Raw genomic sequence first — 22,188 nt, 5'->3', positions numbered from 1 at the left:
ATGTTGGTGTCCTGGCAGTGGTGTGAGGTGAAGGGGTAGGGCAGCTGGTAATGATTTTCTTTATGCTAAGTGACAGGGTTAAAGAGGTGGCTTGTGAGACACAGGGCGGCCGCCAGAGGGTGGGGGTGGGGTGGGGGGAGCTGTTTACTCCTACAGAAGGTTCCAGAAAGAAGGTTTTTGTGTCACCTGGGGGTTTGAGAGGGCAGCCTGTCTGACCTGAGGTTGTCTGGCTGATGGCACCTTGACTCTTTTACTGTTTCGTTCTTGGCTGAGCAGAAGAAGATCCCTGAGGTAGGGAACTAGCTGCCTTGAACTCTGGGAACAAAATCATCTGCACACCTGTGTGTGATGTCAGGGCACCCAAAAGTCATGTCAGAGTGAGCAAGGTCATTACAAGGATGAAGACTGTTTTCAGAAACTTTTTTTTTTTTTGACCACAGCTTGAGGGCGAATCATGGAGACAAATTTCTACTGTAGAAATTTTATGTCTCTTGTTCTCTTACGAAAATCTCTTCCTAAGGGGTGTGCTTTCGTTTCTCTTTCTCCACTTATGTGCTCATGTGTCCCTTTTACAAGTTTGAGTTATAAAACAAATTCCCCTGCAGGTCGGAGTCACCGATTGCTCGGCCGGAGAAACCCTGGATTTTGCTGGAATGCTCCTGCCAGGGTTCCTGCACCAGACCCAGCCCTGCAGGGAGCCGGGAATGGAATCCGAAACATGTGACATGGCAGGTCCTGATGCAGTGGTCAGACCTATTAGCCATGTGATCTCAGCTTGGCTAGGAGCGGTGCCAGTTAGGTCTGGAAAAAGTAGGACGTTGGTGGCAGAGCAAATAAGTTCAGCAGTGGAGGATCGGAGCCAGGGAAATGCCGGCGAGCTTGTGACACACGGAGGGATCTAAGGTCATTGCAGTTTGCCACAACAGAAAAACCTTTCTGCCTTCCGACTTTAAAATACACCGAATAAAACTTCCTTTCTGGGTTTAATTTCCTCTTTTTCTGAAAGGGAACATCCAAGCGGTGGTCTCCTCCTTCCTCGCCCCGGCCTTGCCCTCCTGGGACGTTTCCGGTTAATTTCACAGCATCATAGTCACAGATGCGGAGCAGTTGGTCTGTTTGAAACAGATAACACCTTGAGTTTTTTCCCGAAGAGAATGGCCAGGTTTAATGGGTTATTCCTGTGCACCCAGGAATTAGTAGGTGCTGCAGCAAGTTTAAAAACACAGAAGGAACATTTGAGAAAGAAATTATTTTCTGTGTTTTCTTTTCCATAATAGAAAATCACCCCCTTCACCTTCAGAGAAACTTACAGGAATGAGGTTGACAGATGATAGCAGGGCCAGGAAAAATGAATTGAGCAACAGGTAGTTAAGATATGTAGTCTTGCGGCACCTGGGTGGCTCAGTCGATTGAGCGTCTGCCTTCGGCTCAGGTCATGATACTGGGGTCCTGGGATCGATTCCCTCTCCCCCTCTCCCAAGCTCATGCTTGCTCACTTTCTCTCTCGCTCTCTCCAAAAAAAAAAAAAGTAGTGTTACTAATCTTGAACAGACTTCTTTTTGTTTCTAATTTTTAAAAAAATTTTTATTTAAATTCAATGTAGTGTATTATTAGTTTCAGGGGTAGAATTTAGTGATTCATCAGTTGCATAGAACAGCCAGTGCTCATTCCATCACGTGCCCCCCTTAATGCCCATCAGCCAGTTACCCCATCCCCCCACCCCCCTCCCCTCCAGCAACCCTGTTTGTTTCCTAGAGTTAAGAGTCTCTTATGGTTTGTCTCCCTCTCTGTTTTTATCTTATTTTATTTTCCCTTCCCTTCCCCTGTGTTCATCTGTTTTTTTCCTTAACAACATCTGAAAATGCAAGCACTCCACAATTACATTTTCAAACCTCCAGGACCAGTCTTCGTCTGCCCTCTGGTGGCCGTGGCTCTGTACAGAAAGTTCTACAGAAAAGCTCCCTTGAAAAAAACAGAGGCCCAATAAGAAATGATAAGTTGTTGTGGGTTTTTTTTTTTTTTAAGATTTTATTTATTTATTTGACAGAGAGACACACCGAGAGAGGGAACACAAGCAGGGGGAGTGGGAGAGGGAGAAGCAGGCTTCCCGCAGAGCAGGGAGCCCGATGCGGGGCTCGATCCCAGGACCCTGGGATCATGACCTGAGCTGAAGGCAGACGCTTAACGACTGAGCCACCCAGGCGCCGCTTTTGTTTTGTTTTTGTTGTTGTTGTTTATGCCAGAAGTGAGATATCCATTTGTAATTTATTTTGCAAGAATACAGATTTTTGCCAGGAGTTTTAGGAATTGCTCCAAGATTGCTTTGGATTTTGTTTTTTAATTTAAATTCAAGTTAATTAACATATAGTGTGCATTATTAGGTTCCAGGTAGAGGTCAGTGATTCATCAGTTGCATATAACATCCAGTGCTCATTACATCACGCGCCCTCCTTAATGCCCATCAGCCAGTTACCCCATTCCTCCACTCCTCCCTCCAACAACCCTCAGTTTGTTCCCTTGAGTTAAGAGTCTCTTATGGTTTGCTTCCCTCTCTGTTTTTATCTTATTTTATTTTTTCTTCCCTTCCCCTGTGTTCATCTGTTTTGTTTCTTAAATTCCACATATGAGTGAAATCATATGGTATTTGTCTGTCTCTGACTTATTTCGCTTAGTATAATACCTTCTAGTTCCATTCACGTCATTGCAAATGGCAAGATTTCATTCCTTTTGATGGCCGTGTAATATTCCACTGTGTGTGTGTGTGTGTGTGTGTGTGTGTGTGTGTGTGTATACATACCACATCATCTTTATCCTTTCATCTGTGAATGAACATCTGAGCTCTTTGCGTATTTTAGCTATTGTGGACATTGCTGCTATAAACATTGGGATGCATGTGCCCCTTTGAATTGGTATTTTTGTATCCTTTGGATAAATACCTAGTAGTGCAATTGCTATATGTTAACTAACTTGAATTTAAATTAAAAAACAAAAACAAAAACAAAAAACCAAAGCAATGTTAGAGCAATTCCTAAAACTCCTGGCAAAAATTTGTATTCTTAAAAAATAAATTACAAATGGATATTTTATATGTATATATGTATATAAATGCAGTCTATATATGTAGATTCCATATTCTTTACCTGTTACCTTCATGATAAACCTGTAAGATAAATAATAATATTCTCATTTATATTCTTATTTAAAAATCAAACTAATAATTCTAAAACATAAAACTAATATATATATCAACCAAATCCACAGGGAAGATATATTTCCACAGGGGAGTGTCCATGCCCAACCACTCCATTCATCCCAGCGTCCAAGATGCTTTGTAGTTCTTTATTTTCTGCATGTGTATTATAAAAGCAATAATTGTGGGTTTTTTTTTCATTTTCCAAACATGAAAGAATGTTCTATTACCAAGGGCCCCCGCCTACCTACCAACCCACCCATGAAGATGTCCTCCAGCTTTTCTGCCATCACCTTTCATCTTCTGGTTGCTCACATTGTCCCAGGCTACCTGCAGGAGTCAGGACCCTGCTCCCTCCACTCCTGTGTGTTCAGCCCCCTTCCAACACCATGCTTCACCCCATCCTGGCCCCTGGCCCTAATCCCTACGTACACCGAGACAAGGTTGTTGAGTTTAACAAATATGCAAAAGGTTAATGGTGATGGAGAGAGCACACACAACACAGGGGCCATCTGAAAATAGAAATATGGGCCATGGCTTCCTTAAAGAGTTTCCCAGAGACTGGATCTGTCCTTGGCTGCAGCTTTGCTCACCTGCTGGGCTTCTCCTCTTCGCTTGACCAACCCTTCTCCCCTCTCCAGCTGCCAGCTCCCAGTCCCCAGCCCCCACGTTTCTCTTACTGTCTTATGATGAGCCTTGGTGTTTGCCTCCTCCCACCCAGACTGGGCTCTACACTTGGCTTTCTACGTTCAGATGCTCATGAAAGTTCTGGTCTTCGCCCCAGCAGTACAATAAACCACAGAAGCTTGGAAATTGCCATTCAACACTAAATTCTTAGGCGAGGCTCCCACCCACCCTCTTTTTTTTTTTTTTTTTTTTAAGATTTTACTTATTTGTGAGAGAGAGAGCTCACAAGCAGGGGGAGCTGCAGGCAAAGGGAGAAGCAGACTCCCCGCTGAGCAAGGAGCCCGACATGGGGCTTGATCCCAGGACCCTAGGATCATGACCTGAGCCGAAGGCAGACGCCCAACCGACTGAGCCACCCAGGTGCCCCTCCCACCCACCCTCTGACCAGAGCAACTGAGAGTCTTCTCTATGTTACAGTATTACTGTTTTATCATACTCCGCATGCCCCGGAGATCCTGGAATGTGACCCCTTTCCTCTCCCCTTCCCTCACCCAATTTGAGAATCTCTGCTCTAAGCTAACAGTTTAACTGAGAAGGGAGCATGAGAGGAACAAATGTGAGCTTGGTGTTAGAAAGCCTAGGTTGGAATCCTGCCTTCCCTATGACTAGCTCTATGGGCTTGGGCAAGTTTCTGCAAAGGACTTCAGTTGCCTGTGTCCACAGCATCCATTTCCCACTTTCTCACTTTCCAACCCCCATCCACCACTGCCATTCTAGTAGGAATCCATGGGCTTCCTGGATGCTATTCCAGTTCTTTGGCCGCAGGAATTGGCTCAGGGGTCATGTGTTTGGCCAAACACCGGTCTAGGTGTTGCTGTGAAGGTATTTTTTTTTTTTTAAAGATTTTATTTATTTATCTGAGACAGAGAGAACGAGAGAGACAGAGAGCACATGAGAGGGGGGAGGGTCAGAGGGAGAAGCAGGCTCCTCGCCGAGCAGGGAGCCCGATGCGGGACTCGATCCCGGGACTCCAGGATCATGACCTGAGCCGAAGGCAGTCGCTTAACCAACTGAGCCACCCAGGCGCCCTGTGAAGGTATTTTTTAGATGTGATTTATCTTTATTTTATTTTATTTTATTTTAAGATTTTATTTAATTATTTGACAGAGAGAGAGAGACAGCGAGAGAGGGAACACAAGCAGGGGGAGTGGGAGAGGGAGAAGCAGGCTTCCCACCGAGCAGGGAGCCCGATGAGGCACTTGATGCCAGGACCCTGAGCTCATGACTCAAGCCAAAGACAGACGCTTAACGACTGAGCCACCAGGCGCCCCTAGATGTGATTAATCTTTAAATTAGCAGACTTTGAGTACAGCAGATTATTCTCCATGCTGTGGGTGGGCCTCACCCAACCAGTTGAAGGCCTTAAGAGCAAAGACTGGGATTTCGCCCATGATAAAAAAATATTCTGCCTCAAGACTACAGCCTAAAAATTCTCCCTGAGTTTCCAGCCTGCTGCCTTGCAGAATTCAGACTTAAGGCTGCAATATCAACTCTTACCTGAATTTCCAGGTTGCTGGCCTGCCCTCTCATTGCAGACTCACCAGCCTCTATAATTGATTGTATGAGATAATTGGTTTTGTTTCCCTGGAGAACCCTGACTCACCGAGGTAGGTATGTCACCAAAGCTGGACTGATTTGAGTAAAGCTTAGGGCTTTTTCTGGGAATGCTAGACATGGCTATGCCCTTTTTTTTGAACGGTGGAGTTCAGATGTGAGACTTGGAACAGCTACCAGGTGCCAGCTCTGGGCCCGAATCCTAAGATCTAATGCAGGCACCACCACTTACCACCTATGGGGCTGTTCTTCCATTTCCTCATCTGTAAAGTGGGATTAGAGTATTTACCACATAGGATTATTGAGAGGTTTAAATGGTTTAATAAGTACTAAACCCTTAGAACAATGCCTGGATCATAGTAAATGCTCAATAAGTCCAAGCGATGATGATGATGATGATGATGATGATGATGGTGATGATGATGATGATGATGGTGATGATGATGATGATGATGGTGATGATGATGATCATGGTGATGATGATGGTGATGATAATACCCAGCCTGAGGAAAAAGCTGATGTACAAGGAGGGCAAGAAAATGGATTCAGAGTCCTGATGGCTTGTCAAACCTCTAGGTCAAACTGTGCTTGACAGCCATTCTACCTCTGGACACAAGCTCATAAATTCCTTTTATTTTTTAAACCCTACTTGGGTTGAGTTTTTATTTCATCCAGAGTGCTGAACCTCTTCTGTCTTGACAGTTGGGCAGTTCTGTTTTTTGTTGTTTTTTTTTTCAGACCCACAAGCACAAGACCTACTACCCTTTTCCCAGAAAATGGAACTACCTATCCACTCTCTTAAGGGTGGATAGGAAATCCACAGATTTCTGTGGCTCCAGGAACCCTATTTCTACCCATTAGCCGGGAGGTACTTTCAATTCCTCAAAGGTATTTTACTCTCCAATGGTAATTGCCCACGTAATTCCTGGTAGGGTTATATCACTAAGGAGGAATCAAGGACCTATAAACAATGAAAAGATGATGGATTTAAGGAAAATGCAAATCAAAAACATAATAGGATAGCATTTCAGCTCACTAGTTAGGTAAAAATGTAAAAGTCTTGAAAGCTCTAAGTGTTGAAAAGTATAGAGAGCCAAGGGGACTCTTATATACTGCTGATGGAGGATTTAAATTGTAGTCTACCAAACAGGGTATAAAAATTGACATTACCGGGGCGCCTGGGTGGCTCAGTTGGTTAAGCCTCTGCCTTCGGCTCAGGTCATGATCCCAGGGTCCTGGGATCGAGCCCCGCATCAGGCTCCCTGCTCTGCGGGAAGCCTCCTTCTCCCTCTCCCACTCCCCCTGCTTGTGTTCCCTCTCTCGCTGTGTCTCTCTCTGTCAAATAAATAAATAAAATCTTTAAAAAAAAAATTGACATTACCATGGAGAGCTGAAAATGTCATTGCCCTATGAGATGATAATATTACTACTGAGTCTATCCTTAGAGAGACTCTCAGACATATGTCATGTGAGACACAAGAATGTTTAGCACTGCATTGTTGGTAAGAGCAAAAAGACTGAAGACAACTGATGTAGCCATACACAGGGGAATAGAGAAATAAAATGTGGAATATTTGCTTAATGCATTCCAAAGACAATGAAAAAAAATGAACTACAGCTACATGCATTGATGTGGCTAAATCTAAAAATCATAGTTTTGATTAAGAGCACTTGCAGATATATATATAAATGATACCAAATATCATTTATATAAAGCTTAGAACAATACAGTAATTCATACATTATTTAGGGATTTATCAAGGTAGCTCCATTTTCTGGGAAAAGCTTTGTAAGTCTGGTGTTTGTGGGTCTGACGACAAGTCAGAAGAGTGGTTATCGCTGGCGGGATGGGTGGGGGGAGATAATGATTTATTTTCTAATCCAGTGGTGAGTACATGGGTGCTTTTATTTTGTGGTTTTTTGTTTTTTTGGGTTTTTTTTGAGAGGGAGTGGGGAGGGAGGGTCAGAGGGAGAGAAAGAAAAATTTTTTTTTAAGATTATTTATTTATTTGAGAAAGAGTGAGATAGCATGAGCAGGGGCAAGGGCAGAGAGAGAAGCAGACGCCCCGCGAAGCAGGGAGCCCAACGCGGGACATGATTCCAAGATCCTGGGATCAGGACCCCAGCCGAAGGCACAGCCCAACCGACTGAGCAGGCACCCGGGAGAGAGAGAATCTTTTTTTTTAAAGATTTTTTTATTTATTTGACAGAGAGATACATAGCAAGAGGGGAACACAAGCAGGGGAGTGGGAGAGGGAGAAGCAGGCTTCCCACCGAGCAGGGAGCCCGATGTGGGGCTCGATCCCAGGACCCTGGGATCAGGACCTGAGCCGAAGGCAGACGCTTAACGACTGAGCCACCCAGGCACCCGGAGAGAGAGAATCTTAAGCAGATTCTATGCCCAGCACAGAGCCCAAGTTAGTGGGGGGTGGGGAGGATTGGATCTCATGACCCTGAGATCATGACCTGAGCCTTAAATCACCAGTCCGATGCTTAACTGACTAAACCATCCAGGCGCCCATGGGTGTTCCTTTTTATCCGTACATTATATATATTCTATTCTTTTGTGTGCATGAAATACGTTATAACTTTTTATTGTGATAAAATATACATAACATGAAATTTAGCATTTTAATCATTTTTAACTCTACACTTGAGCGACACTACTTCAGTACATTCCGGTTAGGCAATCAACCACTACTACCCATCTGCAGAACTTTTTCATCGTCCCAAACTGTGCTTTTGGCCTCATATCCAAGAAATCATCACCAAATTCAATGTCATGAAGTTTTTGCCTGTTTTCGTTTACGAGTTGTATAATTTTCAAGTTTAGGTCTTTGATCCATTTTAAGTACATTTTTATTTACGGTATGGTTAGGGCCCAACGTTGGTTTGCAGGACAATACATTTTTAAACAAAGAAAAGAATAGGAGAATATTAGCTCCAGAAGGGGCCCTCCCCATTTGCAGTGAGGAAACTGGAATAGGGGTAAAATAACACGCGCAGCTCACACATCTGGTTGAGGGCAGCAGCGGAGTCAAATCCTGCCTTTTTGCGATGCATTGCTCTAAGCCTAAGCCCCAGGAGCTCCTAGCCGGATTTGGATCCGGTCCACAGAGCGACCGCACCACCTCTTTTCAGCTCCGGCTCCTCCCCTTCCCCGCCCCGTGGGCGGGCCCATGCGATTAAGGAACTGCGGAGCTTTGGAAAACTGGCGCGGAGCGCGGGTGCGAAGAAAAGCCCGGCAAACTGCTGACGTCTCAGAGACCATCAGCAATTGGTTGTAAGGCGTGGACTCCAGCTTTCCCAGAACTCCAGTCCGGGTTTTCTCTCGCTCTCCAGGACGGGGAGGAGCCCCGGGCCCGCTGGCGCTCAAGGTCCGGGGAGGGGCTTGGGGGCAGGCGAGCGTGCTCTGTCCCGATTGGCTGCTCGGAGCGGCGCGGGGTTTGGCGGGAGCTTTCCGGGCTCAGACTGCGGGGAGAGCGGTGGATTCGGATGGCCCCGCCGCGGAGGGTGCGGTGCCCGGCGCCGGGCGGGTAAGTTGTGCGGCCCGGGGGGACGCGGGCTGGGGACAGGCTTTATCTCCTTCCTCTACTGCGGTGTTTGTGCCTCTCGGAGCTGTTCGTGCTGCGCAGCGACGCTCCCTGGCTCTGCCACTGTGGAACTCGCTCAGGGCCTCGGTTTCCACCTGTAAAATGGGAATAATTATCCCGACTACCTAGGGTTGCCGCAAGATTTAAAGGAGTTAACAGCTGAACCCTGTGCCTGGAGGGTGGAAAAGGACGTTTGCTAATGCTAGCTTTGCGTGGGCGGGTGTAGTCTAAAGACTCAAAATATTTTGAAACAAAATATCCAATAAATAACGCATCGATTATCTGCTCCTTGCCACACCTTACATTCTAGAAACGTTTGCACTCCGGCTGGTAGTCAGTATTCTTATTTTCAAGACCCTGGTGGTTTTGTAACACAGACCTTAAAGCTGAATCAAATCTCCAGCTGGGAGACCAAGCTGCCGCTTGTTATTTTTTAAAAGGGGCGCTCCAGGATGGGTCAGGCACTTGGTTTTTATTTGTTTATCAAAAAGGGCACGCATTTAGATATAAGCTGCCAAACCGCTCTCCAAAATGTTATTTTTAATGGATTCATTGACATCTGGCCCACTGGCGGTGTCTTGAGCACTAAAGGGGTCTCGGCTTGCCACAGTGGGTACACAGGGTCATACAAATCCAGGAGTTCTCCAGGACGGTGGGAAGACTGCCTGGAGGAGGTGGCATTTTAGATGCGAGCTGACTGTGGAAGGTGAGCCAAGCAGAATATAGGGTGGGGAAAGGCTGGAGCAGGGCGGAGCAGGCAGGTGGAATAAACAGACTAGACTCCTGTGGCTGGTGGGGAAGAACGGAACACTCTCCCAATGGAGGGGAGGATGGGGAAAGAATATGGGCCTTAACATCACCTGACAAGAGTTAAGCTTATTCTGATAGGCCAGGTAGCTTTTGTTTCTGTCCCCCGACTTCCCCTTCCCCATTTTTCGCCCTCTTTCTCCATATGTGTGTGTGTGTATACATGTAACATTCTTGCCTTTGAGACTCCTGAAATCTGTTCACCCCTCCCCCTAAAGCACACTGGGGCACATATACCAAAAATCTTACATATGGTATCACAGAGATTTCTGTCTTTTGGCAACCTCACCTTGCTCCTACGCTAACGTAAGGAGGAAACCTGACTTTTTCTTAAACACAGAGGAGGCAGGAGCCAGTGGGGAGGAGGATAAGAAATTAGGCGATCTGGGTTTTAGTCCTATTTCTGTTCCTTGGCTGTATGACCATGGATAAGTCACTTTTCTGAAACCCTAGAATCATAAATGGCATAAAATGAAGACCTGTTCTATCTTCTTCTTGGGAGCTGAGAACCCAGTAGAGCAGAGGTTCTTAAGGTGTGGTTCCTTGCATTTGTTAGAAATGCAAAGTCTCAGATCCCATCCTGGGCTTACTGAATCAGAAACTCTGGGGGTGGGGCCAAGCCATCTGGGTTTGAAGCCCTCCAGGTGATTCTGATGCCAGAAGTTTGAAAACCGCTGCTCTGAGGAGTTCAACTTTTTTGTTTGTGATTCACAATGATATTTTTACATCACTGTACATAAATGTGCACTACACACATGTAGAACAAGAAAGAGTTTATGCAGATACAATGTCCAGTGCAATCTTATATTTTATATTCTTTTGTATTTCCTTTTTGAAAACGCAGAAAGAAATTTTTAAAGGACATGATGGGGCAACGGATGAAATTTGGATATAGACTGTAGATTATATAATCATATCAGTGTTACTTTTCTTAATTTGGAAATTGTACCATGACGATGCAATATACTGTCTTGCTTAGGAGAGACACACTGACTTATTTAGGGGTAAAGGTGCATGGTGTCTGTCCTTTACATGTACACACAGAAAGCATATGAAACAAAATGGAAACAATTGGTGAACCTGGGTGAAGGATATACAGAATGTTCTTACACTTGTGATTTTTCTGTGAGTTTGAAGTTTTATCAAATACAACATTACTCAAATATGGATTCAGACACACTAAGCTGATTTTGCTACCCACAAACGGGTGTCTGCGTGGCGTGTTGTAAAGTCAGGGGCTGAGGATGGAATTTCCCAGAGCATTCCTAGTGCCCCTAGTACGATGCCTGGTGCACAAAGGATACTCGATACACATTCACTGGCGATAATATTTCCTGCCACTCTTATTTCCAGTTTGTATTTTAGTCCCTGTTTTTACATCTTGTTTACCTTAAGCTTGAAGATGTACAACTTTATCCTTTTATCGTAATGTCCAGTGGAGGGGCATGAAGGGGCGGAAGGAGGGAAGCTGGATTTGAACTGGTGCACGTTTTATTTTTTTTTTAAAGATTTTATTTATTTATTTGAGACAGAGAGAATGAGGGGGGGAGGGTCAGAGGGAGAAGCAGACTCCTCGCTGAGCAGGGAGCCCGATGCGGGACTCGATCCCGGGACTCCAGGATCATGACCTGAGCCGAAGGCAGTCGCTTAGCCAACTGAGCCACCCAGGCGCCCTTTTTTTTTTTAAAGATTTTATTTATTTTGGTGCACGTTTTAATGCAGGCTTCTCCTTGGCTGTGTGCTGCTTCGGGTGAATCGACATCTGCAACATGGGCTTCGCTTCTGCTTTATAGGACTGTGAGAGCCAAATGAGAAAATGTATGTGCAAGAGCCAGGCACGGGGTGGAATGGGTGTCAGGTGCTTTTTAAATGCCAGTGGACCTCCCTTTTGCTCAGTTCTGTAGAAACGGTCAGTCGCTGCTGTTGACTTGTCCTCAGGGCCGAGGATAACAGCAGGATGAAGAGTGTCTGTCTCTGAGGAAGAGAGGTGTGCGACTTTCTACACCGGTGATATGATTTGACCTGTAAAAAATATGTGTGAGATACAGGTTCGGTTTTCTGAAAGGATTTGGCCATAACCTGACTTGCACTGGGTGCACACTATTCGTGCAACTAACAAGGAATATAATTTGGGGAGAAAAAATGCTTAGAGAGGGTTGCAAGTTATAGGGTGCTTCCCCAGTTATTTTAAATATTTCCTCCTGTGTGTGTTTTTGCTGTTTAATAGTGTGAGATCTTCAAAGAACACTGTAGGAAGAACACATTCCACAAAAGATGTAAGTTATCTTTGTATTTTAATGTGATTCTCTCATAATTGATGATATGAAATAACACGTTTCGTGGGAAGCTTCAAATCTCATAGATTTCACTGCGTAAAGTCAGTGTTTTATTGTGATGAAAAGCATATTCCTTTTCCTCCCACCTTTGCCAGTATATTGGAAGAAATGACCACTGTTAACATTTTGAATCTTTTTTTCTGGGCCTCCGTTTTGTTTTTTGGGTTTTTTTCCAGTTGGATAATTGATATCCTATAAAAATGTGTACAACTCTCTGTATTTTGCTTTTTTCACTTAACCACTTCTCCATTTGTTTCCCACGATTGTTTATGATTTCATGCTATTGATTTAGTTCACATTATAGTTTCTCTTTAGGGTCTTAAAATAAATGTACGTTAAAGGCGGGTATATTTCTTCACTCTCCATAGCTCATTTCATATTATTTTCCAATGGCTCATCCACTTGGCAGTGGAAACCTACATTAACGACGTCTGAGAGTGGCTGCTTTCAGGGTGCAGGGAGTGGGGGGATTTTGTCTGCTCTCTGCCCTGCCCTCCTGTCCTGTGAGCTCTCTCCACCTGCTGCCCTAACCCCCTTCTTGTCCTGCGGGAAGGCCTGGGACACCTCTGCAAAGGTTGCGCTCAGCTCTGGGCTCCCACACTGCCCTAGCGTGCTTGTTCTATGGATGGATTTCTCTCAGCTCTCTGCCCTCGGTGGCTAACATCCAGCGTACCTGGCGTGGGTTTCTCCAAGTTCTTCAGCCCCACTCCCAGCCTGCCTTAGCCGGAAGGAAGTCCGGAGTGCCCGAGGAGGATTTCTCAGCTCTCCCGACCTCTTCCCTGGAAGGCGGCTGTATGCCGGAGGCCAGTTTGCCTCAGGGAGATGGAAGGTCTATAAATGGGAAAGTTTTGTTTTTTGTTGTTCAATTTATTCCATCTTCTTTATATCTTCCAGAATTTTCTCATACTTTTTCATCTGTTAATGGCACCCTTCCTCATTTTCCAGAGTTATGATGGAAGTTTTTCTCATTTTCTGTATGTTTTGGTCTATTCATGAGGATTTAGGGCAGCAAACTTCATGGGGCTTGTTAGTATATGGAACCATAAACCTTTGTCTCTCTCCTTTGGTTGAGAGCTCCCCCCGCCCCGTATCCTTATGAACTTTCAGGTGTATGGGCATATTTCTGGAGAGAGGGCCCAGAGCTCTCCCGAGATCAGGAGTCGGCAGACTATGACCCGGAGGCCAAATCTGGCCTGCCCCCTGTTTTTTTGGACTAAGAATGATTTTGACATTTTTAAATGGTTGAAATAAAGTCAAAAGAAGAACATCTCATGATAGGGGAAAATGTTCTGAAATGCACATTTCCATATTCGTAAATAAAGTGTTATTGCAACCCAGCCATGTTTATTCTTTCTGCATTGTTGCTGTTTGCTTTCAGTCAGTAGCGGCTGAGTAGTCGGAACAGATGCATAGCCTAATGTAGTTGCTGTCTGGTCCCTTCCAGAAAAGTTCGCCAGTCCTAGCCTTGGTTTGTCAAAGTGGTCTGTGCCTCTCCCCACAGCAAGTGTGAAGGATCATTTCATTCAGCAGCACTAATAGCAGAATTGTCCTTGCTAAATAAATCGGCTTTATAATGTTCCTGCTTGTTAGCGCCAATTCAATGACTTTGACTTTGTCTACTTTTAGAAAGCTGGCCCAAAGCAGAAGCCCACTGATGTATTTCATTTTCCTGATAATTCTGTTATCTCCAGCATCGGCAGACTGGGTGAAAATGAGAAGGATGAAGAACCTTACGAAATCTTTGGTTAGTATTTTAAGTCTTTATCCTAAAAATTTTAAAGTAGTTTATCCTAAAAGCTTTAGGCTAGTTATTGATAAAAATATGGAAATATCTTCAAGTATAAAAACCCTATGTCTGCATATGACTAGCGTTTGGGGGAGTACTTGATAATTTGAGCTAATTTTCCCCACTTCTAGGTACGTTGGAACTAAGAACTCTGTTAAACATTTATCAGGGTGGAACTCTTCTAGTAGCATTTGTCAACAAGCCAGTCTGATCAGGACACCCGTTACAGTACTCTCTAACAAGAAGAATATGAACTGTGTTTCTCACTCCATACCACGAATAGAGTCATTCAGTAAGGGGCTTTAATTTAGGGAGGAGAAGAGGGGTAATTTTCCCTTTTCCTTAATACACTGAGTCAGAGGTTCCTTCAGGAGAGCCGGGGGAGAGCTTCACCTGTGTTCCTTGGAATGTGAGGAAAACAGGGCTGGTACCCGGTTGACCAGGAGTATGTGAGTTGTCCAGCTGGGCCTGCTTCTGGCTGGGTCCTCACTGGCCACTCCACAGGCCAAAACTGAACAGAAAGTGCCAGGTGCTTTGAGATCAGCATTGAGATCAGCAGTGATCAGACATTGTTGCTGGAATAAGTTTAAAGGGCATTTTGAAAACCTGTAACCTCTGACATATTTTTAATTTGGTCTCTAAGATCTTCTAGTCTAGTCTTTCGTTAATAAAAGAATATTGTACGTTTTATAAGATAAGCATTACCAGAATACATCTTTTGTTATGGCTTTATTAAAATGTTTTAATTACTTATTTAAAGGAAATTTAAATGTAAAAGATCGGAATCCAAAAGAAACCCCATAATTTTTTTTTTCATTTTATTATTTTTTAGAGAGGGGGAGGGAGGAGAGGGGGAGAGGGAGAGAGAGAATCTTAAGCAGCCTCCACACCCAGCACGGAGCTCGATCTCACGACCCTGAGATCATGACCTGAGCCGAAATCACAAGTCGGACGCTTAACCAAGTGAGCCCCCTGGGGTGCCCCCACATAAATTTTTAAATTGAAATGTAATTCATTTACCAAAAAATTCCCCGTTTTCAAGTGTACAATTCTTTTTTTTTTTTTAAGGTTTTATTTATTTGACAGAGAGAGACACAGTGAGAGAGGGAACACAAGCAGGGGGAGTGGGAGGGGGAGAAGCAGATTCACCACTGAGCAGGGAGCCCGATGCGGGGCTCGATCCCAGGACCCTGGAATTATGACCCGAGCCAAAGGCAGCTGCTTAACTGACGGAGCCACCCAAGCGCCCCAAGTGTACAGTTCAGTGGTACTTCCGTGTAGTCACAGAATTGTACGACCATCACCACTGTGTATTCCAGAACCTTTTAATCACCCAGCAAGAAACTCTGTACCCATTAGCAGTCCCTCCTCACCCCTCCGTCCCCCACCCCTAGCCCCTGGCAACCTTCCACCTCCTTCCTGACCATGGGTGTGCCTGCTCACGTAAATGGAGTGGTCATACACTGTTCATCTGTGATTGGCTTCTTTCATTCAGCGCAGTAGTTTCAAGGTCCGTATGTATTGTAGCAAGTGTCGATGTGCTTCATTCCTAAAAATGCTTTAGCTCAGTAATCCATTGTTTGACTATACCTCACTTTGTTCTCCACTCAGCAGTCGACGTACACCTGGGTTGTTTCCCCTGTGGGCCCAGTCTGAGTTATCCTGCTGTGAACGTTCATATACAAGTTTCTGTACGGACCTGTGTCTTCATTTCTCTTGGGTCCATACCTGAGGGGGAAGCTGCTAAGTCGTATGGTCGTGCCCCGTCACCGTTTTGAGGAACTGCTTTACCGAGCAGCCGCCCCCCACCCAGCGATGCACGAGGCCCCAGTCTCCCCGCAGCTTGGTCAGCCCTTGCTGTCACCTGACTGTCTGATTCTGGCCATGAGCGTGAAGCGGTCTCATTGTGTTTGTGTGGTAACCTCTACAGACCGTGAAATTGACCGTTTTCACCATTTGTAAGAGTACAGCTCTCCTCACTGTCTACCTCCAGAACCTTCCCGTTTGCCCCTACCTGAAAGTCTGCCCGCTAGACAGTAGCTCCTCATTGTCCACGCTAGAAATTTGACGACTCTAGATACTTCGTATGAGAGGATTCTTACAGTATTTTTCCTTTCGTGCCTTTTTTTTTTTTCCACTTAGCAGTATGTCTTCAAAGTCCGCCCATGTTGTAGCACGTGTCTGAATTTCTTTTGAAAACTGAATCATCTTCCATCCTCTGTGTTATCCATTCATCTGTCCATGGACACTGGGTCCAGGGTCCTGGGATCGAGCCCTGGCTGCTGTAAACACGGACGTACGATCATCTTTTTGAGTCCCCGCTTTCACTTCAGGGTACAGATGCAGAAGTAGGGTTGCTGGATCCTGTGTTCACTTTTTTGAGGCCTTGTTATGCCGTTTTCCACTGAGGCTGCAACATTCACGTTACATTTCCAACTAGCAGTCCATGAGGGTTCTAGTTTCTCCACATCCTCACTTGGGTTTTTTCTGATGATAGCCATCCCAGTGGATGGAAAATGGTACCTCATTTTGGTTTTGAATTGTATTTCCCCAGTGGCTAATGATCTTGAACATCCTTTTATGTGCTTATTAGCCATTTGTGTATCTTTTTAAGAGCTATCTATTCAGATCATTTATCCATTTTTAAATCGGATTATTTATCTTATTAAAATTGGGTTATCTCTCTCTTTATGTGAGAGTCCAGTTTGGATGACTGGTTACCTATGAGATTCAGGATTGGTTTATTTCTTTTATTCTTTGTTATTTGCAGTTGTAAACAAATCCCTTTGCTTGGTTGAGAGCAACACAGAATATACTACTAACTTTAAAATCGTGCATTGATAATGTTCATCATTTAAGCAGCTGTTTATTTGAACACCTGTCTTTTAAATCTACACTGCCATGCTAAAATTTGAGCATGAAGCAATGGTCGCTTGGCTCTTACCAGGCACCCTGCAGCAATCCCTGGCCGCCCCCCGCCCTCCCCCAAGCTCCCCCTGTCAGCCAGCAGCCTGGCCTGGCGTGCTGAGGTCCCAATTGACCTGAGCAGGTAGGAATGTCCTCCTTTACTCTGAGTCCTTTCTGTGCCTTTCCCAGCAGTGGTCTCTCATGTAGAGCCGTGACGCTCCATCGGGTGAGAACAGAGAATGCCAGGATTCCTATTTAGATTTCTTTTAGCTCATTAAAAAATTCCCACATAGTATGTAAATACAGTAATACAGGTTATAACTGATAAATGTCCATGTATGTACTAGTGAAACGGTTTAAATTTCTTAGTGTTGAGGTGCGAGCTCAAAAGCATTTGGGGAGTAAGTCGCCTGTGTGGTGGTGAGTCATTCAGACTGAGCTTGCCCTGGTAAAGGGCATAGACACTGCCCAAGCCGCCAGACTTCTGAAGTGGCATTTTTTCTTTTTTTAAATAATCTTTTGTAGACCCTCCTTTACACAGCACCGCTATATATGCTGATGAAGAAGAATTCTCCGAATACTGCGGGTCGTCCATCTCCTCAACTCCTCAAGGAAAAGAAGTGGAGAAAGGGTACGGTTACATTTCAAGCAGTTGTTTATTCATGGTCAATGGGATTTCTGAGAAGCTCTCTAAGATAGAAGCTTATAAAACTAAAGCTTTCTAAACATCTTCGGAGCCAACTTTGGTTTTTCCTCAAGAGAACTGGTGCATGAAAACTTGTTCTCAGAAAATAACACTACTTATAGTAACTAATTATAGGTACATATTTTCAGTCCTAGAAAACAGTTCTGGGCATGTATTACGGCAGGGTGACTGTAGCTAATACTGTGTTGTATGTCTGAAGGTTGCAAAGAGAGTAGATCTGAACAGTTCTCGTCACAAGAAAAACAAGTTTTGTAGCTCTGTATGGTGACAGATGTTAACTGGACTTATTGTGGAGATCATTTTGCAATGTGTACAGTAGCAAATGATCACGTTGTACACCTGAAACTAATATATGTCAGTTCTACCTCAGTTATAACAGTCCAATTTAATCTAAAAAGCCCCAAAGTAGTCATAATTGACAACAGACTATCCTAGAAAACATGCTTGTGAAGGGGGTTTTAGCTTTGAGGTAAAGGGAGGGAGGGAGAAGCTTTTTTTTTTTTTTTTTTAAGTTTCAAGCAGCACATATACTAAAGTTTTTATTTTAATTCTAATCGCCAGGTTCTCATTACAGGTGCACTGCTTAATCCCATCACCTATTTCACCCATCCCCCCACCCTCCTCCCCTCTGGGAGCCATCAGTTTGTTCTCTGTAGTTAAGAGTTTGTTTCTTGGTTTGCCTCCTGCTCTTTTTTTTTTTCCCTTTGCTCTTTTGTTTTGTTTCTTAAATTTCATATGAGTGAAATCATATGGTATTTGTTTTTCTCTGACTGACTTCACTTAGCATAATACTCTCTAGCTCCATCCACATCATTGCAAATGGGAAGATTTCTTTTTTTTTTTTTTTTGATGGCTGAATAACATCCTATTGTATATATATACACCACTTTATCCATTCATCAGTCAATGGACACTTGGGTTGTTTCCACAATTTGGCTATTGTAAATAATGCTGCTGTAAACATCGGGATGCATGTATCAATTTGAATTAGTGTTTTTGTATTCTTTGGGTAAATACCCAGTAGTGCAATTTGCTGTTTAATTTTTTAAGGAAGCTCCATACTGTTTTCCACAGTGGCTACACCAGTTTGCATTCCCACCAACAGTGCATGAGGATTCCCCTTTCTCCACATCCTCACCAACACCTGTTGTTTCTTTTATCATTGATTTTAGTCATTCTGACAGGTGTAAGGTGATACCTCGTTGTAGTTTTGATTTGCATTTCCCTGAAGGTAAGTGGTGGTGAGCATCTTTTCATGTGTCTCTTGGCCATTTGGATGTCTTCTTTGGAGAAATGTCTGTTCAAGTCTTCTGCCCATTTTTTAATTGGATTGTGTGCCTTTTGGGTGTTGAGTTTTATAAGTTTTTTTTAAGAAATGAAAGTTTTTAAAGATTTTATTTATTTGAGAGAGAGAGCAAGTGAGCAGGGTGGGTGGGGGGGCAGAGGGAGAGGGAGGAGAGGCTCCCCGCTGAGCAGGGAGCCTGATGCAGGGCTCAATCCCAGGACCCCGGGATCATGACCTGAGCCCAAGGCAGATGCTTAAACAACTGAGCCATCCAGGCACCCCTTGCAAGTTCCTTATATATTTAGGATACTAACCCTTTATCAGATATGTCATTTGCAAATATCTTCTCCCACTCAGTAGGTTGCCTTTTAGTTTTGTTGATTGTTTCCTTGCTGTGCGGAAGCTTTTTGTCCTGATGAAGGCCCTTGCTTTTGTTTCCCTTGCCTCAGGAGAGATACCTAGTAAGAAGCTGCTATGTCCAATGTCAAAGAGGTTACTGCCTGTGTTCTCTAGGATTTTGATGGTTTCAGGTCTCCCATTTATGTCTTTCATCCATTTATATGGACATGAAGGGGAGTTGGGGCAGCAGGGACGAGAGAGAGCAGCATTTCCCAGGACTCGCAGAGGCATCAGCCTCTAGGCCCAGATCCTCACCAGGGATGTTTGGGTCTTTGTTCCTTGATCTCCTTCCCCTCTCCCCTCTTGATGTGCACAGGTGATGCTGCTCTCGGCTCTCTCCTCTCCACCCGCCCCCCGTGTTACTCTCATGGTGTTAGCTACCCAGATGCCACTGCGCCCTGAGTCTGTCTGTCCTGCCCAGCCTTTCTCCGGGGCCCGCCACGTCCTGCAGATTGGCCATATGTCCCTAGATTCCCACAGGCACCTCGGATTCAACAAAGGCAAAACCAAGCTCAGTCCTTTCCTCTCTCACCCAGTGTCAGCAAGCTGCTTTGAGATTCTCTAGATTAATGGTCCTGCTGTCCCCTAGGAGTCACTCCTGGTAGCTTCTCTGCTTTGACCGGTCCTGTTTGTCCTCTCCACAACCCTGCCACGGTCTGACCACCTGTTCCTCTCGCCACGTTCTTGCAGCAGGGGCCTGCTGTCCCTTGTTTCCAGAACCGCTCTTTCCCTTCTGGCCCGCCCACCCCACACCTTCCAGTGCCATCTTTCTAAACTGCCAGTCTTCTCTCCCTGGTATGCTGCCACCTTCACGGGGCCCCCTGCGTTCTGAATGCATGGTGTACAAGTTGGCGTTAAATGAATGTTGAATTGAATGGAAAAATGAACTCTCATCTCTCATCGGAAATTTAGGGTTGTTTTTTTTTTCCTTTTCAAAGGGAAAAAGAAGGGCTTCCCTTTTATATCCCCTAATGATGGAGCTGATGTCTGTGGATAAGCTTTTATTTCAAATGATGGGCCATATATATAGCTGGGAGTGATAACGTGGGGGAAAGTGCAGTTCTGGGGCATGACCACAAGGTGGTGCAGTAATGGGGCGCCTACCTGCCCGCCAAGAATAAACTGATGTGGCCTGGGCGTGGGAAGATGTGGGAGATGACCCATAACTCTGGGAAGGTGGCAGGCCCGCCCAGAGGGAAATCGCCTCATGAAAGTGAGCTTGTTTTAATATTGGATGAGCGACTTATACAAGACGTGAAAAAAAAAAATAGGTGCAAGATATTGACGGTTTGTTCTTCGGTACAGGTCAGACACTTACGAAATTGAAGCAGGTGAAAACATGTCTATAGAGATGAGTGCAAAAAAGGTATGTAGGAGTGTTCTCTCTTCTATCTTGCAACAGATTTCCTTTCCTATTTCTATTGGATGCAAATAGAGAAAATGTGCCGTAACCACATTTTACATAGAGAAAGAATGTTACGTTTCAGAAGATACTTTTATTGTAAAAAGGGAAATAGCTTTTCATATTTTAGGTGCTTTTATTTATAGAGACCTCCAATCTCTGTGTCCCTAGTCGGTTTTCAGAGCGTTCATGTCATCTGTTTAGATCGTGATCTACAAAGGCAGAGCGAACTGTGGGGAGCGTTTATTTGGAGCTCTTGAGTCTGGGTTTCCCCACCTGCCTGCTAATCTCGTTGCCATCTTCCTGTTATGTTCAAGCTGGAAGGTTGGAAATGAGAAATGTGGACTTAACTAGGGCTATCCGCTATTACAGTAAGGATGATAAAGCATTTGTATTTTCTAAACCAGTAATGCTGCTTTCTTGCCATAGCCAAGAAGAAAAGTCAAGCCCATTAGCGATGAATCTGAAAGCACCGAAGAAGGTGATATAAGAAGAAAAGTTCAGTCTGCAGAGAAAATAAGGACACAGCCACACGAACCTGTTTCAGATACACCATGTACATCTTCAGAGCTTCCAGAGAAACTGGCTGAGTCGGTCACTCCTAAAAAAATCAGACCCCTTAGTGCCAAGTCAGTTGTTGAAAAAGAGGCCATGACAGAACCACATCAGTCGGTAAGAGAGTGCCTGCCATCCCACTGGAGGAAAAAAAAAAAAGAGTTGAGGAAAATAAAGCATTTCCTCTCTTTCCTTTGTTTCTTTAAAAAGATGAGTTATATATTTTTGTTATAAAAATGTTTGAGAACATTCAGAAGGTATGGAAAGGAAAATAAAATCACCTACAGTCAATCCCATCTCCCGAAAAGAGCCACCCTGCTCCTTGGTCTAGGCTCCTCAGCGCCTTTCCTGCACTTTGCTCACCCCCAGTGGGACCAGTCTGGGCACTTGTGTCCTAGGCTACCATCTTACTGAGTGTTCTAAGCTACCATCTTAATGAGTGTTCTAGGCTACCATCTTAATGAGCACACGCCATTTCATTCATGAGTGTGCTGCAGTGTAGTTAATCTCTAATGAATGGTTGCAATTCAAAAAAATTTTTAAGTGCTTTCATGAATTTTTTTCTAGCTAAATCTTGGTATACACCCTTGATCATTTCCTTAGGAAAAAAGTGGCTAAGATTTCTGGGTCATAAGCACTCTGTTTTAAATTCTTGACATTTATGATCTTTTGGTCAAGCTCTTAATATATCATTTTATTCATTTGGTTTAATGCTTTGAATAATTCATTCTCATGTCCAAAAAAAGTTTTAAGTTTAATGTGTTTCTGCTGCATCATGTTCCACTTTCCATCTTCCTCACCCAGTAAATATACACCCAGGTGACATTCTAAGTAGGTTCTTATGTGTTCTTCCAGTTTCCTTCTGCCAGTATAAACAAATATGGATCTATTTTCTTCTTTTAGTTTCCCCTTTCTACACAAATAGAAGCATATTATACATGTTGTTTTGCCTCTTATTGGTCTGTCTTGGTGAACATCCCA

At 44.2% G+C, this 22,188-nt stretch overlaps 1 protein-coding gene across 1 annotated transcript in view; it reads left to right on the top strand.

Moving 5' to 3' along the window:
• The first annotated feature begins 8,853 nt into the window (after positions 1-8,853).
• Positions 8,854-22,188, top strand: part of CENPU (centromere protein U) — a 35,693-nt gene continuing 22,358 nt past the window's right edge. The window contains exons 1-6 of the mRNA XM_031040662.2: positions 8,854-8,967; positions 12,059-12,107; positions 13,794-13,911; positions 17,386-17,491; positions 20,556-20,616; positions 21,082-21,324. Coding sequence (XP_030896522.1) covers positions 8,927-8,967; positions 12,059-12,107; positions 13,794-13,911; positions 17,386-17,491; positions 20,556-20,616; positions 21,082-21,324 — 618 coding nt within the window. The 5' untranslated portion in view covers positions 8,854-8,926. The remainder of the gene's footprint in view (positions 8,968-12,058; positions 12,108-13,793; positions 13,912-17,385; positions 17,492-20,555; positions 20,617-21,081; positions 21,325-22,188) is intronic.

The sequence above is a fragment of the Leptonychotes weddellii genome, chromosome 2 (genome assembly GCF_054177405.1).
Source record: "Leptonychotes weddellii isolate Sample4059 chromosome 2, ASM5417740v2, whole genome shotgun sequence".
NCBI classification, from domain to species: Eukaryota; Metazoa; Chordata; class Mammalia; order Carnivora; family Phocidae; genus Leptonychotes; species Leptonychotes weddellii.
The sequence above is the reverse complement of the archived record's forward strand: the minus strand, read 5'-3'. Positions and strand labels throughout refer to the sequence as shown.